The sequence below is a fragment of the Melozone crissalis genome, unplaced genomic scaffold (genome assembly GCF_028551555.1).
Source record: "Melozone crissalis strain CALT ecotype California unplaced genomic scaffold, PUWL_Pcris_2 ptg000029l_1, whole genome shotgun sequence".
NCBI classification, from domain to species: Eukaryota; Metazoa; Chordata; class Aves; order Passeriformes; family Passerellidae; genus Melozone; species Melozone crissalis.
In genome coordinates, this window is record NW_026535807.1 from 21701667 (window position 1) to 21718012 (window position 16346).

The 16346-nt window shown below is 46.8% G+C and overlaps 1 protein-coding gene across 1 annotated transcript in view; it reads right to left on the reverse strand.

Moving 5' to 3' along the window:
* Nucleotides 1–8384: 8384 nt before the first annotated feature.
* Nucleotides 8385–16346, reverse strand: part of WNT7A (Wnt family member 7A) — a 32354-nt gene continuing 24392 nt past the window's right edge. The window contains exon 4 of the mRNA XM_054281035.1: nt 8385–9097. Within this exon, the coding sequence (XP_054137010.1) occupies nt 8618–9097 (480 nt within the window). The 3' untranslated portion in view covers nt 8385–8617. The remainder of the gene's footprint in view (nt 9098–16346) is intronic.

The window sequence follows — 16346 nt, forward strand, 5'->3', positions numbered from 1 at the left end:
AAGCCGTATGATCCAACATATTCAAAAGCTTCAGGCAGCCCATTAGTCCCCTGTTATAGCCCTGTTTCCCTGTTCCTTGCTGCTTTGAGTGCTTGTAGCAGCAGCTACAACAAAGCAAAACAAAAGCCCACTAAAAATGCCCACAAAAGACCCCAAAACTACTCCTCACCTGCACTGCCTTGAAAATTATTGGAAATTGAATATAATTGAAAATTATTGGAATGTGATTCAACTGATGCTGCTAGTTTGACCCTGGTTTGTGTGATGTCCCTGGAATTCCCATGCACTGAAGGTCACCAGCTCCAGGAAGAATCTCTGGGAGAAGCAGGCTCAGACCCAAGGGGGAAACCAGACTGATGGCAGCTGGACAGGGCAGTGGTGAGCAGCAAAACGGGGCTGGATCCTTCATTAAACCACATGGCTTTGCAGTTATAAGATGAAACTGGGGCAGATAGAACCCAGGACATCACTGTGGGGAGGGGACCCCAGCATGTGTTCAGAATGTAGCAAAAAATGGATCCTGGCAACTTTTCACATATATTCTTCCAGTAATAAGTAGCTTAACAAATCTTGAGCTTGGTGATGTAACAAGATCATTAGATCAGCATTTGGGACCTATTTACTGTGACAGGAAAACAATACACCTATGATCTATTGTGGGCTGGGTTGAGATTTCCAACTTCAACAGTAAATATGGTTGATAAATTAATGTGATAGTCTTGACATAGTACTAGCAGTTTGTGTATTACAGCTCCAACCAGGTGTTGAATTTCATTCTCAAAGAATTAACCTGAACTTCAGTCCTCTCAGGTCTTCAGTCTCTTGGTAAAGCCTATAAATACCACAGACAAGGCTTATGTCATTAGCCTCTTAATGTTATAAACATTTAATGAAGTTAAATTTGAAGTACAACACATTGTAAAATCGATCTGATCTTGTTGGGGAGACAAAGGGAAGAAAATTGTTTGAGTCATTTGGAAAACAAATTAAGAATTACATTCACTTAACTTTGAAGTGGATGAAAAATTATGGCCGAGATGGATAGAGGCATTGTGCTCCAAAGGCAGCAAGGGCTGGAGCAGGGATCCTCTCTCCCAGGAGGATGCTCCTGACACAGATTAGCAGCACCCTCCGTGGCAGGCAGCCTCCATCAATCACTGGGCCGTGGCAGGCTGAGCTTTCCTAGAAACTGGAGGAATTTCACTCCGAGTGCTGCGGCTCAGGCTCCTCTCCCTGCAGGCAGCCCCTCCAGCAGCCTCAGGGCACAGCTCGGCACTGATCCCTCCAGGGCTGTTCCTGTTTCCAGGGATGCTCACCTGCCCCCAGCACTCCCTCCAACACGGGGCTGCCCTGTCTGCGGGCAGGACAGAGCCATTCCTGCTGCAAATGCTCCCTGGAATTGCCTGGCTAAGGAATAGGGGGCTGAGGCTCTCCAGCCTGTCCTGCACTGGGGCTGAGGGGCTGTGCTGGAGCCAGCCCCGTGCCCTGGCATGGGTCACCAGCACCCAGGGGCTCCTCCAAGTGCTAAGCAGGCAGGAAAGAAATAAATAAAAATAAATAAGCCCCTATTAGGGAAGGTTTACTGTGTAAAACTCCAAGACAATGAACAGGAAAAAGTGAAGGGCAGCAGACGTGTTAAAATGCTGCTGGGAGGAAAGTGTATTTGTTCTTTCTTTTTAAAACTCATTATTTATTTTCTCTATTCTTCAGACCTAATGTCTCACTAATGAATTCCAGGGGGATTTTTGAATCATGGTGATATCATGGGTTAAACCCCTTCTCTACTTTTTGAATGTAAATTCTTTTTGACATTCTTAGTTATTGCAGAGCATTGACTTCTTTCCTACAACAAAACCAAACGCTCTTTGGTTTTGCATAGTTAACATTTTGCTAATGGGTAGCCAAGATTCTCTCAGCAGCTCAACAACATTTTCTAAAGCACACTGGCGTTGTTGTAGCAACTGGTGGCTGATCTGTGAATAAAGCAGATGTCATTGTGACAGGATAAAGGGAGAATAATCTATCACCCGGCCACTGCCACTCCTGCCCAAACAAGTCATCAAAATGACAACTTTGATGTGTAGCCATGAATTCAGGGCTGTGTATCCCCTCATCTCATCTCGTTATTATATCAACCAAGGGTATGTTACAAACACCAGGAGTTTCCCAGCCCTGTCCCTTGTCTTTGTGAGCCAGTGCAGCCTGGATGTGCCGAGGCACTGACGGTTTGCCAGCTTCCTTTTGGGCTCTGATTGATTTTGCACTGTCGTCCAAGCTGGTCTGGCCTAAATAAACACAATATATATTCTGGGATGCTTTTTTTCTTTACTGTTTAATCTGAATGCAGCTCATGTGGCTCACTACTAAAAACGGACAGGCATCAAAATATTCTGACAGGTGCCCGAGCTGAGCACAAAAGGAGAGACAGCAGCAGATAAATTGCCTTTCTAACTTCTCAGAAAGGCTTTAATCAATTTATTTTTTGTTTTAGCTTCTGTTCTAATTCTCATAATTTGTACTTAGTTGGTACAATCATTGACCCCAGTGAGTCATCTCACATCTCCTCTTTTGGTGACAGCAAACACCATGTGCTTTAACACCATCCTATTAAACACTTTCCAGTAGAATATTCCCTAACTTTTTCTATGCCTCCAGTGCTGAGGCACCAGAGCAATGTGCCCCTGCTTTGTGGAGACTTTGGGCTGAGTTTCAGCTTGCCAGAGGCTGTTTGTTCCCTCTGTGGAGCCGCTGTCCACATCCCCTCCCTCCCAAAGCCTGCTCTGCCATCCCCTTTGCTATCTCCCAGCTTTGCTGATCACGGGACTCGAGGAGACAAAACATGAGAGCAGGTTCCTTCCATTTCCCTGGTGCATGACTCATACTTAATGTGGAGGTTATATTAATTACTGTGTGCTCAGCATTTAATGAGCCTGGGAAGGAGTCTCCTCTCCTCAGCTCCCCAGAACACACAGGGAAATCACCGCATGCGTGACAACATTCCCCAAACCCTCAAATCTGGATATGTATTTTGTACAAGGAGACAAATCAGTCATTGCTCGAGTTCCTTTAGAAAAGGGATGGATGGCAGAAGCTGAGAAATCTGGGCCATAGTCCTGTTTCTCTCACAGGCTGCCTTTGTGCCCACTGGCCAACCCTCTGGGGCTCTGTCTCCTGATTTCCTGTCTGTTTGTAGGGACAATACTGGCTGCCTGGGACCAGGCTCAGCTCAGAACTTTTGTACAACTTGACATCACAGTATTAAAGAAGGCCAAGAGGAATTATACTGAGTTTTTTTTTAATATGTGGAAAATACTTTTTTTATTATTATTTTTTAATAAATGACCTATCTTCCAGTCCTGTGTGATGACATTATGGTCTAACATGACTGCCTTTACTGGTTCTGTGTCTTTCTCCATTGACTTCTTTCTCAAGGTGATGGGTATTTAACATCCTCTGTGGGGTTTTTTGCTAAAAAATGCACTGTATGTGATGTCGATAGTGCATATTTCCATGTGTACAAGAAAAGTTGTTAGGTAAAAACTTTTGTGTGAGACACAACTCACAAAACAGGTTTCTTGCTGGTTTCAGGGAACAGATATTCTGGATTTGGCCTGATGTGAATGAAGTTGCTCTATGGGCTGTGCAGCAGCAGGCAGGCTCAGCTTTGCTGCACTCTGCCCATGCTGCTGAGCCCGTCCTGTTCTCTGCTGTGCCTTCCATGCATTGATTTGTCCAGGCCTTTTCCTCCTGAGGCTTTTCCTCTGTACTCCAGAGCATGTCTGGAGTGCACCCTGTCTGTCACAGGCCTTTTGTTTCTTTATCTTACAAATGTCTGCTTCTGTCTCCTAGTTAGAGTCGTGGAACGTCCTAAATGGGAAGGGATCGAGTGCAGCCCCTGGCCCTGCTCAGACGCCCCAACAATCCCACCCTGGCTGTCCCTCAGAGTGTTGTCCCAATGCTCCCGGAGCTCTGGCAGCCTTGGGGACATGGCCAAGCCCAGGGGAGTCTGTTCAGTGCCCCAGCAGCCTCTGGGGGAAGAGCCTTTCCCTGATGTCCCCCCTGACCCTGCCCTGGCCCAGCTCCAGCTGTTCCCTGGGTGCTGTCCCTGTCCCAGAGCAGAGATTGGAGCTGCCCCTCGGGAGGAGCTGCAGCCCCTGGAGCTGTGACCTCAATCTTCCCTTCTCCGGCTGAGCAAACCAAGTGCCCTCAGACACTCTTTGTAGGGCCCCTCCACACCTTCCCCATGCTGTGTCCCTCCTTTGGACACTCTTTTTTATATCACAGTGACCAAAACCTCAGACAATATTTGAGCTGAGGCCGCCCCAGCGCAGAGCAGAGAGGGTCAATCCCCTCCCTGGCCCAGCTGCCCATGCTGGGCCTGGTGCCCCCAGGACAGGGATGTTCCCCCTGGCTGCCAGGCTGGGCTGACTCACATCCAGTTTTCCAGCCACCCCCACCCTGCAGCTCACACTTAGAGACCTTTTTGCTCCCTGGACTCCTTTGGTTAGAGGCTGGGGACAAGGGACAGTATTGGTTAATATGCACATTTGGGACATTCACAGTGCATACTTCCTTGTCTATTAACATGACAAACGTGAAAATATTGTCAGAAATAGTTATACAGCATCCTAATTTGAATTTGTGCATCCTGACTGCAGTCTGTGACGTTTCTCTGTTTAACAAATTGATTTTGAAGTGTGGTCAGTTAAAAAGAGTTTTGTAATCCACAGGAGAGTTCATTGAGAGCCTTGTGCTATGTGGATTAGTAGCCATTATTTGCCTTTTCTAATTTACTGTGTCCCCTTACAATAACTTTATCAAATGAACCACTTAGGAGTATATTTTAAGGATGTTTTCAGTTTAATTATCACTGTTGAAAGACATATCTCCATTAGCTTTGTGCATACGTGGCAAAGAAAACTTAATCGTGGGCTGATTCATGTTTTATGTAAGTGCTTCTAGTACCAAGCTGAGTCAATTCAGGTTAACTATCCTTTTAGAAAGGCTGAGAGGTAAAACCCTTAGAACTTACTTGGGAATCCTGAGGCAGAGCATCTCCATTTCCACAAGCTGGGGTTCCACTACGGGGTGGGGATGGGAAATTCCACAATAAACAGGTTCCCAACTTGCAGCCAGGCTTTTCCCCTTCTGCTTCCCCTGCTGTCCCTGCCCCTGCCCCTGTGTTTCCCGTGCCCATCCAGGCTGTCCCTGTGCCCATCCGGGCTGTCCCTGTGCCCAGCGCTGCCCTGGCAGCACACATGAAAGGATGGATTTCCCTTTGAGGGCTGCATTGCCCCGCACTTGTGTGCGTTTCAGCGCCTTTGCAGCTCCCTCCCCACGTAAAAACAGAGCTGCTCTATCCCCGAACACAAAGCCGAGCTGGTGTGGGGGAGGAATCTCCACACACCCGTAAATCTTCCCCCTTCTCCTGTTTATTCTCCGGGCCATTCAAGCCCTTTTAGCCAATGACCAATTAACTCCACATTCAGGGCACATCCTGATGGGCCCGATTTCTCCTGTCTGAGGTGACACAGCCAAATTTCTAAATACTTTCTAGTTGAATGCAGCATTTGGTTTTCCTTGCTCTTTAATTCCCTGCTCTGTTATTCCAGTTATTAAACAAATTGACAGCTTTTTTTCCTTTTCTTCTCTCCATTTTCTCATCAGCAATATTGTAAAATAGAGGGAAAATGTGTACCAAATTGAATTCCTTGTGCATCCAGTTTTTTGTTATTGTGAGTAAAGCTGTTTAAAGATATTTGTCCTTCAGTAATTATTCTGCTAGCTGTACGTGGCACGTCACTGCATATAGAAATTTACAGGAAGCAGGAGTTTTGCACATTACTTTTCTATGGTAAAAACATGCTGCAAAAGTAATAACTTGTAAAGTAACTCTAATTAGTGAGGAAAACACAATTTTAACTATGATATGGTATTCACTATATCAAAGCCCACTACAAACTGGGGGGAAGATTCCAATATTAAATGTTAGACCTGAATTATTTAACCCTAATACAGAGTTATAATGAACATCCCTATGGTATGTGGCTGCATTTTAAATCTAGTTGTGTGGAATTGCGGAGGACTAAGAGCAGTAACTCAATGAAAATTGACAAGTCATAAGATTGAAAGTAAATTACATTAATAACTTTATTTTGATACCCCATTCTGGTGCCTGAATTGAAGAAAAATTCTATTTTGTGTTAAGTGGCAGGTCTGCAAAGAAACTGTGCATTAACCCCTGATACACATTGCTAGGATTAGGTACTGCATGGGTTTGTGTTCTTAAATAATATATATACAAGGAATGAGTTAAAACCCACGTCCTAACAGGTAGGTTGTCAAACTTTGCAGCACCTTTTGTGATGCCTCTGTTTCCCTTCTCAGAAATTCTCTGTTTTCACAGTGCTGGGTGGGAGTTTGGCCTGAGAAGGAGCAGAGCACAGGACAGAGGTGCCTCACCTGGCCCTGGTGGCACTTGCTGCTGTGCAGGGAGTCAGTGACACATTCCCATCATGATGCTTCATTGACTGGGGAGATCCTGCAGTCTGGAAGGAGCAGAGAACCTCATCTGTCCCAGACAATGTGCAATATCATCTGTAATGCTGGGCCACCTTTCTTACCCAGTGAAAAACAACGTTAGAATTAGACATGGTTTTTTATCAGCCACAAATGAGTTAAGCAGTAGGAACAGAACAATTCTAAATGCACAGAAATATTTACTACTCCAGTGTCTGAAGAAATCAGCAGTGATAAAAAGGAAATACCACAAAGGGAATGCAAAACAGCTTAGTTGGGCTCGGAAAAACAAGTGAGTAGTCTTTAAATTTGCCTCTTTAAACTCGTCCAAATGTTTTTCTGTATTTTTGGGCTCTGGCCTTTGGAGAGGGGGGGAAAGAATAATGTAAATGCCAAAAGGAGCTGGACAAAAAGTAAGCTTTGTATCATATCTATGAGAATCAGACGATGTGTGTCATGCAAGTTATTACAGTCCCAGTCTACAGTCCTGCCCTGATGGGAATCAGCTTTGACAGCAGCACAAAGCAGAGGTTTAACTGACAGCACACACAGCACATTTGCGAGTCATAACGCCACAGTTTAATGACTGACGCATGTGGGAAGCTAATTCGGATTTTTTTTTCTTGAATGGGATAAATGAGCATCCAGTTAATACCAATCATGAATTCAAGCCATGTGACAAAATTGATGCTACATACCCTGTTCTTGTTTTGCATATTCTGCAAACTGAGCTGCAGGAAAAGAGCCAGGAGAGAAAGTTCATCCTGCTTTCTGACACATCCACCAATTGCAGCTGAATGCATCCAGCTTGCTGCTGTTGTGTTCACAAACTAATTACCCTTTCTCTGTTAAATAGCCTAAGAATTACAAATTGTATGCCTGTTTTGAGAAAAAGTACAGGTTGAACAAGCAGATGTAGTATAAATAAAATATTTATATAAAAATATTCTCTTACAAAATATACTCTCTTATCCTATGGTTGATTTTTCCAAAAGATGGAATTTTGTCTGGATTTTCTTATTTTTAGACATATTTCAAACAGGATTTCATTAATGTTTCTTTCTTTAATTGAAGGAAAAAAAAAACCAAAACGCAAAACTGGTAAAGATCTGTAACCCCTACCACTCCACTTTTGTTCCAGACAACTAGCAGCAAACAGGAGGAAACAAACAAACAAAAACCCCCAAATACAGTGTGTTTGTGTATGTACATATATATAAAGACGCCAGCTTTTGTCCTTAAACATCCAGTACTGCAGAACATATCCTGCAAGTCCAACTAATAGAAATATCCTAGTCAAGAATAATATGTACAGCTCCAGTGTTTCCTTGCTGATCCTACAAAATTATTCCACAAAGAAAGCCAGCTATCTACTTTAATTGCAGAATAGTTCCAGAAAGGTTGGTAAAGTTCTTCTTTTAATTAAATAAATTAATATTAGTTTTATCTGAATAAATTGTTAAATATTGTTATTATTATGCCCAAGTGTCCCAAATCCCTGTGCTAAAATCTGCAGCTCACACACACACGAGAAAGGCAGATAAAGCAGTGTCTACAGAACCCTTCCACAGTTCCTCTTGCTGCAGCAAGTGCTGTGACGTGGAAAGATGGGCAAGACCAGCAGAAGCTTTTCACGAGCGTGGATAAATCTGTGTTATCCACACAATGCCAGAGCAATTCACGGCAAGGCTCTGTCCATCCCATCCTGTGCAAAGCCCTTCTGTAGGGATTTCCCCCCTACCCCTCCCTGCTCCTCGTACACAGAGGTGTTTGAGCACCCCTTTCCCAAACAAGAGCTGCTGCCAGCCCCAGAGATGCCTCCCTGGCCGGTGTCTCTGCAAGGGGCTCCCGAGGGGCAGCTCACTGAGGTGATCCTTTCCTCTCTCTTTCGTGTCTCTGGTGGCCTGGGGAGGGGTTTGCTTGTTTTTGTTTCTCGGCTGACTTTATAAGAGTCTGAAATGTGTATCCACATAAGCAACGAAAGGTGAGGAGAGAAGAGAGGGCTCCGTGGGTGAGCATCTCCTGGGGAGAGCAGCTCTTCCCGCAGTTCCATCAGTGCATGTGCAAATGTATCCAGGCCAGGAGCGGCCGGGCAGGCTCACTTACAGGTGTACACCTCTGTCCTCTCGCTGCACGTGTTGCATTTCACGTAGCAGCACCAGTGGAACTTGCAGTTGCACTGCCACACGCGGGAGTACTGGTGGGTGTTGTAGCCGCGGCCGCAGCACATGAGGTCGCAGCCGTTGGACTGCTGCGCCGTCTTGTTGCACATGCGGCCCTGCGTGCCCACGCTGCCTGTCACCGGGTCCTCCTCGCAGTAGTTGGGCGATTTCTCGATGTACACCAGGTCCGTGTCCATGGGCTTGCGGTACGAAAGCGGCTTCTTGATCTTGAGGAAGGTGGGGCGCTTGTTGCGGCTGGCCCTGACGGGCTCCACCTGCACGGCCTCGTTGTACTTGTCCTTGAGGATGTAGCCCAGCTCCCGGAACTTGGGCAGCGTTGTCCAGCAGGTTTTAGTGGTGCAGGACCCCGAGACCCCGTGGCACTTGCACTCCAACTTCATGTTTTCCTCCAGGATCTGTGGTCAGAAGAACAAAGAAGGATGCATTAATAGCAGGGCTGTCAGAGGGACACTGGCTGGGTGACGCTCAGGGATGGGTGTGCTGCCACCACCGCAGGGCACGCTGCTGTCCCAGGCAGCAAATGCTCATCAGTGTGAGCCAGTTCTGCCTGCAGAGCTGATTCCCTGCCTGCCCTGTGAGTTCAGCAGGGAGGATAACTCTGCCTAACTCCACAGCTGAGGGACCAAAGCTGGAATGGGACCCTCCTCAGGCACAGCTTTTCTCCAACAGGATTGCCCAGTGCCCGACACTTTCCTTTGGAAGTTATCAATCCTCATCTTCCCTTCCGCCTTCACATCCCCTGAAACTCTGTCCCTGTATCTCCTCCTGCTGTTTACCAGCCCAGTCTTTGCCAAATAAAACCGGAGTCCAGCTTAGTCCCAGCTCTGCGTCCTGGGCCCTGCAGCTGACCCCAAGCAGCAGTGATGTTGGGATAACGCAAGCAAACACACCTAATTCCAGCAATTAATTTCCCACTGTCTTGTACTTGAAAGAGGCCACAATAATTTTGATGATGAAACTCTGCCTAGCCTGGCAGAGCCCAGCACTGGAAAGCCCAGGCAGAGGGATTATCAGGGCTCAGGGAGTGGTCACATCATTTTTCCCCTGAGAAAACCCAGCTGATCCATGCAGCTCCAAACCTGGGCAGCCGGTCAGTGATATGGAAATTGGAATTAACCCTTTGTTACAGCCTCTCCCTTCAGTTTGGGGTGTTTGGAAACAGCAGGCACTCTCACTGGCCATTTTCAGCAGACAACAGCAGCCTGCACTGAAGGAGTCAGGTCCAGCTCCTCAAGCCTAAATCCTCACTGTGAGCTGGGGTGGCAAGGACAGAGCACTGACCCAGAGGAAGGTCCCTGCCCATGGAAGGAGGGTCAGAATTAGATGAAATTTAATATCTCTTCCTATGCAAATCATTCCGTGGTTCTGTAATTTTTTGGTTCTATGAAATAGCTTTATTTTTATTTTAGTCTAGGAGCAGATTGTCAGCACATGTGGTCTGAAGACAGGATCACAATCCCCAAAAGCACAGGTCCAAGCCTTTGACACAAGTGAACTCAGCACATGCTAGGTCACATTTTGTGCTGCTGATTTTAAATCAGCTTTTCATGCAAACAATCTAATGACTGCCCTAAAACTCAGATGTGAGAAAATTCCATATTCTGATCTACATCTTAACTTCTGCTCAAGCTTTGGCTTTATCTTGTTATCTTGAGTTTCTCTCTCAGCCACTGCATACTTCTTTTATTGCTCACTCATTCATAAGGCAGGACACTTGGAAGATAGATGAGGAGATGGAAAAGGAGTTATAGCACAGAAACCGGAAAAATAACATAAATTCCTTTAGCCTCATTTGTACCTTTTTAAAAGCTCTCTTTTTTGAAATTGAAACTAGCCAGGGATACATTTCTCAACCCTGATTCAATCACTGCTCTTGTAGAAGGCCTGACATCCTGGTAAGATGTTCAAACTTGCAACAGAGTATTTCCAATCTGCCACGGGGATGCGCCAAATTGGCTTGGAACAGGAACACACAACACATGAGGAACACACAACACATGGTGTGCCACCTACCCGGGCAGGGCTGTGCCCCGGAGTGAAAAGTAGCCTAAAATTGCCTTTTGGTTTGTTTCATTTCCAACCCATCCAGAGCCAGCAGGGTCTGAGGGATGGAGCTCCTTGGGAAGGGATGGGGATCCTTGGGAAGGGATGGGGCTCCTTGGGAAGGGATGGGGCTCCTTGGGAAGGGATGGGGGCTCAGGAAGGGATGGGGCTCCTTGGGAAGGGATGGGGCTCCTTGGGAAGGGATGGGGATCCTTGGGAAGGGATGGGGCTCCTCAGGAAGGGATGGGGATCCTTGAGAAGGGATGGGGCTCCTTGGGAAGGGATGGGGGCTCAGGAAGGGATGGGGCTCCTTGGGAAGGGATGGGGATCCTTGGGAAGGGATGGGGCTCCTTGGGAAGGGATGGGGGCTCAGGAAGGGATGGGGCTCCTTGGGAAGGGATGGGGATCCTTGGGAAGGGATGGGGCTCCTTGGGACGGGATGGGGGCTCAGGAAGGGATGGGGCTCCTCAGGGTGGCCTTGTGCTCTGGGCTGGACCCCAGCCCCAGCCCCAGCCCTGGCCAGGCCCTGCTCTGCAGCTCTCAGCCAAGCCTGGCCAAGGGCACTCAGGGCTTTTGAACAGAAGTTTGAGCAACACCAGCTGAGCCCCAGTGCTAGGGGCCCTTCCTAGAGGTCCAAAAACACCTGGAAGGGGAAGGAGCGCACAGATGAGAAAGTTCTGCCTTATTGTTCTCTCTCCCATTTATTGTTTCTGTATTGTCCTAAGGTTTACTGGCTCCCTCTCCCTTTCTCTCTGCTCTTGCCAGAGGTGCCAGAGGTTCCAAACTCTGCTGGAATCTCCCTGGCACATCTGCCTCACCTGTGTCCCCTCCAGACCTGCCTCCTCTAACCCACCCTCTCCACCTGGGGCTCACACCGCTCTTGTTGCTTCTGTCCTTGCACACAAACCCATCCTGCTCTCTGGGCTTTCAGGGCTGTGTCCTGCAAATCCAGCAGGGCTGAACTGGCTCCACAGCCTGCAGAAATGGGGCTGCGTGGGACTGGAACTGCCTGGCCTCAGCAAAAGCAAACCTGCAGGGGTGATTTGATGGTTGTACTCTGATAGAGGGGCTCGGACTATTTGTTTTACATTAAAATATGTGGATGGTTGTATTTTAATACTATTACATTATTCCAGTACCCTCTGATGAATCAGTGCCTGTAATATGGGATTCTCTGGGTAGGGACACAGACCACAGTCTTTTCCTTGGTTTCTGTGAGTCAAAAGCAGCTCCCTTCCCTTAAAAACTCTGTCTGTGTTAAAGCATTCTTCACCTTTTATTTCAGGATTTGTTTCTTTGAAGGAATTATGCAGCAGCTCATACTTTTTACATCAGATTTAAACTTTAGGTGTGTTACAGACTGACTTTTCCTAAAATGTAAGAGCATGGAGGGCACAAAATTTCAGATCCCATGTTTCTTACCAAATGACCATCTCCAGCTCCACCAGCCATGGGAAGTAAATCTGCATGCACCAGTGGGTGCTCTGAACTGGATCAAATGCAGACAAGGAGCTGCAGTTCTTTTAGCTTTGTCCACTTTTCCTTTGAGCTCCTACAGCAAACTGTCAGTACTTGTTTCTCCCTCTGTCTCCCTTTGCCATTTGCCTCTGGGAAATAGTTTGTGTTGGGGCTGGCTCTCCCTGTTGATGTTATCTCCAGATGCAGCACCTCTGGGCACTGCTATTGCTTGCTCTCCCCCTCTAGCTTTGCAGGGAATGCGTGGGATGGCCATGGCAGGGTGGCAGCAGCAGCCCAGGAGCTGCAGGGGCTGTTCCAGCTCTGTGCCCCTGCAGCCTGGCTGGGCTGTTCCAGCTCCATGGGGTTCTGCAGCCTGGTGGGGCTGTTCCAGCTGTTCCAGCTGTTCCAGGCTCAGCCAGGGCTGTCCCACCCTGCTGGGGGGCCCATGGAGAGCTGGCTCTGTGCCTGGCATGCTCAGACACAGCACTCACACCCACACAGGGCTTCTCCCAGCCCAGAGCTCATCCCCAGTCCCTCGGTGGTGTCAGTCTGTCCCCAGTGCTGGGCTCCCAGCACCAAAGCAGCCGAGCTCCCCAAGGACCCCACTCGTGGGGTCAGGACTGCCCAGCCCCAGCTCAGCCCCAGCTCTGCAGCCCTTGATGCCAAAGCTGTGCTCAAGGACCTGCATCTCACACCTGGAGATCATCCCACCTGCAGCAGGATTCCCATGGGATCAGTGCAGGGCCAGGCACCAGAATAACCCCAGCCCTAGGCTGCACCTGCAGCCCAGGTAATTAATTAGCAATTAGTGAGACACTGACTCCTGCCCACCAAGGCCATGGTCTTGCCTAATTTTGCCTGACATCAGCCTGCCTGGGTCAGGCAATTACTGTCTCCTGGAAATGCCTGCACACACACACCTTCACTAAAGGTCAAGGAAAGTGTAAATATGGGAAAATGAGTGAGATTTTCACTCCAGAGAAGAACATGGCAGGGCTTGGAGAGGGCCATGTGGAGATGCCCCTTTGAGCTGGTAGAAGATGAGGATTGGTGATTGATATTATTACAGAGGCAATTGTAGCTCCTTGAATAAGACAAAACTCCTCAAACTTTCGGAATAATGTTGAGATACATTATTTGCTTTGCTATTGGAAAGATTCATTGAATAAAAAGGATGTTTTAAGCTAATAAAATAAAGCCATGCCTTATTTAGTCTTTCACCAAAATAAGGTGAGAACCAAATCATGTGTAGGGTGAGCCCAGGAATTGGAAAGGGCACTGGGTGGATGTGTAGCACTGACTGGACAGACAGCAGAAGGACCATGTCTCTTAAAGCTATTGAGAAATGTCTCTGCCACTTGGTTTATCCAAGTGTGAGATTCATCTCAAAAGGATGCTACTGTTTAGGTAGCTTGCAGGACTGTTCTAGCCCCAAAGCTCTGAAATCTGAGGGCAGTACAAGTTATACCCAGTGCTTTTTGATTGCGAAAAAGAGAGAACAAGAGAGACCACAAAAAAGGAAACCCTGCTGTCAGAGGCAAATCCTATGGAATCTTTAAGAAATTGAGAAACTGCATAAAAACCACCCAAATGCAAGTTTAAAATTAGCAAAGGCATAGTTAAACAGGAAAGATGGAAACCATCCCCATCAGTGGATGGGCACTAGTTACAAGCACTGAGCTGCTGTCAGATCTCTTCTGTGGGAGCACATTTTGCACTGACTCCTCTGCAAACTGACTGGGGTGAGCTTGGGAAGGATTGTGTCCCACAGAGTGGCTCATTCCAGACAGCCTTTGATACCTCACCTTATGAAGATCTTATTAAGCACAGCCAAAAGATGTTTTTTCTCATGTTTTTGATAAGTAAATCCATGCAAAAGAATATCTGAAGTCAGATATTCTTTTGCTCCGGAACACCACGAGCTGTGACTCTCCCAGAAATCCTGCTACCCCAGGCAGGCTGAACCCTTTTTCTCATCACAAGAATTTTTGTGTTTTAAATAAAAAATGAGCAGGGAATCACGACAGCACATCAATCAAACCACCTTTGCACTTTCCTTGGAATTGGTGTCTCAGGAAAAGTGGGGAACCTCCTGGTCAGAGGGCTGGTTATGCAGGGAGCCAGGAGCATTCTGATAAATGCTGCAAACACCACAGCTGCCTGGGATTTCAGCACCTTCACTAAGGGATATCCTCTTTTAAAGAGCAGAAAAACTTTTTCCAGATTTGAAGTCACGACACCCTGAAAAATGAAGGCCTCAGAAATTTTATACTCTCATAAGTTCAATCTTTTTTTGTCCTATTTCTGACCTTTCTCTATGCCACCCAGAGCAGGCGATTCCTTTCATTTCTTGTGTGCCCTTTACAGGATTTCATATTTATTTTGTACTTTCTGCCTGAAATATTAGTTGCCCTTTACTTCATCTTTATTAAAAAATTGATCTTATGGTGGAATTATCTTTGAAATGCAGCTTCTGTCTCCCCAGTGTGTCAAAGAAGTAAGAACAAGTATTAGTGAGACTTTCTGCACGGTCCCAGTGCTCACACAACGCTGCCAGCACGAGCAAACAGAATGAGATGTGATCCTCTCTCCCTGGGCAGGTTGTGTTGTTTAAATCACAGAGCTGGAGCCCTCCAGGCTCTGCCTAACACTGAGCAGAATAGCAAATGAACAAGAGCAGGACCAGTAAAAGCTGAGAGGAATGCAGCAAAAAATATTTTCTCCTGCATATTTTTCTTATACTTCTGATAACCTCTGTGACTTGCTGTAGACTAAATCAATTTATCACCACTTCTGGGTGCAGAAAGTAAATCTCACTGAATGCTTTTATAGTTGTTATTTTTGAAGAATAGCTGAACTTGGGACACAAAGGACATAACTGGTTTCAGGAGGTGAGATTTAATGAGATGGATTCTCACACCACCTAATTAATGCTCTTCTCAAACATAAGGCCTGGCCCTTGTTGCCTTTTCTCAAGCTGTAGGATTGCTCTGTGCAATAAAACAAGGTGTCCCAATGCCTCAGGGCCACAGAAACATCCAGGGGGAAACCATCAGAATGCCCATACCATCCAGCCCCAGCTGTGTCTGATCCTCATCTTGTCCCCAGCCAGAGCCTGAGTGCCACACCCACAGTGTCCTTGGGCACCTGCAGGGACGGGGACTCCAACCCTCCCTGGGCAGCCCCTGCTGGTGTTTAACAATGCCTTCCATGGAGAAATTCCTCCTGAGAATTCAATTCTTCCTCAGCTTTCTGGCACTGAGGGGTCCTTCTAGGAGAGCACCTTATCTGCTCTTGGGATGCACTTCCACCCAAGCCCTCTTGGTTCCACAAAAGTAACTGTGCCCCTGGGGTCAGGCCCTCCTGCCTCAGGTGTCCCCAGGTGCTCCCTCTCCTCTCCTCTCCTCTCCTCTCCTCTCCTCTCCTCTCCTCTCCTCTCCTCTCCTCTCCTCTCCTCTCCTCTCCTCTCCTCTCCTCCTCTCTTTGGCCATCAGAATGCAAACCAAAGATATTAATGCCCGAGCTGGAGCCTCAGATTGGGTTTCCCATGCTTTGCAAAATCCCTATTTTCTCTGTTTTCAGTGGTGCTTTCAGTGCAAAACCTCCCCACCCACCCTTTCACAGGAAATGCTGTTAGAAAATTACAAATTTCAGCTGCAAATTCCCAAATTTAGGCTTAGGTAGGTTTTACATCAGGATAGAGTCAGAGAGCAGCATTTTCCCAGTTGGATGTAGCTGGGAAATGCGGAATCCTGGTGTGGCACTTTGTGTTTCTCAGCTGCGGATGACAAAGGCTCACTATCTGAAAGGTGGCCTGGCAGTTCATTGAGGGGTCACTGCTGTTCTGGATCCTGGGTACAGCTGCCTGAAGCACCATTTGCCTTTTGGTTCTGAGGGGTTTTCTGTTTAAAAGAAAGGCAAATATTTTAACAAGAAAAAAAAATGGAAATAATTTGAAAACTTAACTCTCAATGGGTTTGATAAACTACTTGTTTTTGAAAAGTAACTCTTGTGAGACACATTATCACCTAGATTAGACTGGATCAATGCAGTGCCAAGTAAGTGTCATCATGTAGGAAGTTTGAAGATCTGTCATAAAAAGGAACTTGGAAAAAATAGTTCAAAAAAAAATCTGATTTCTTT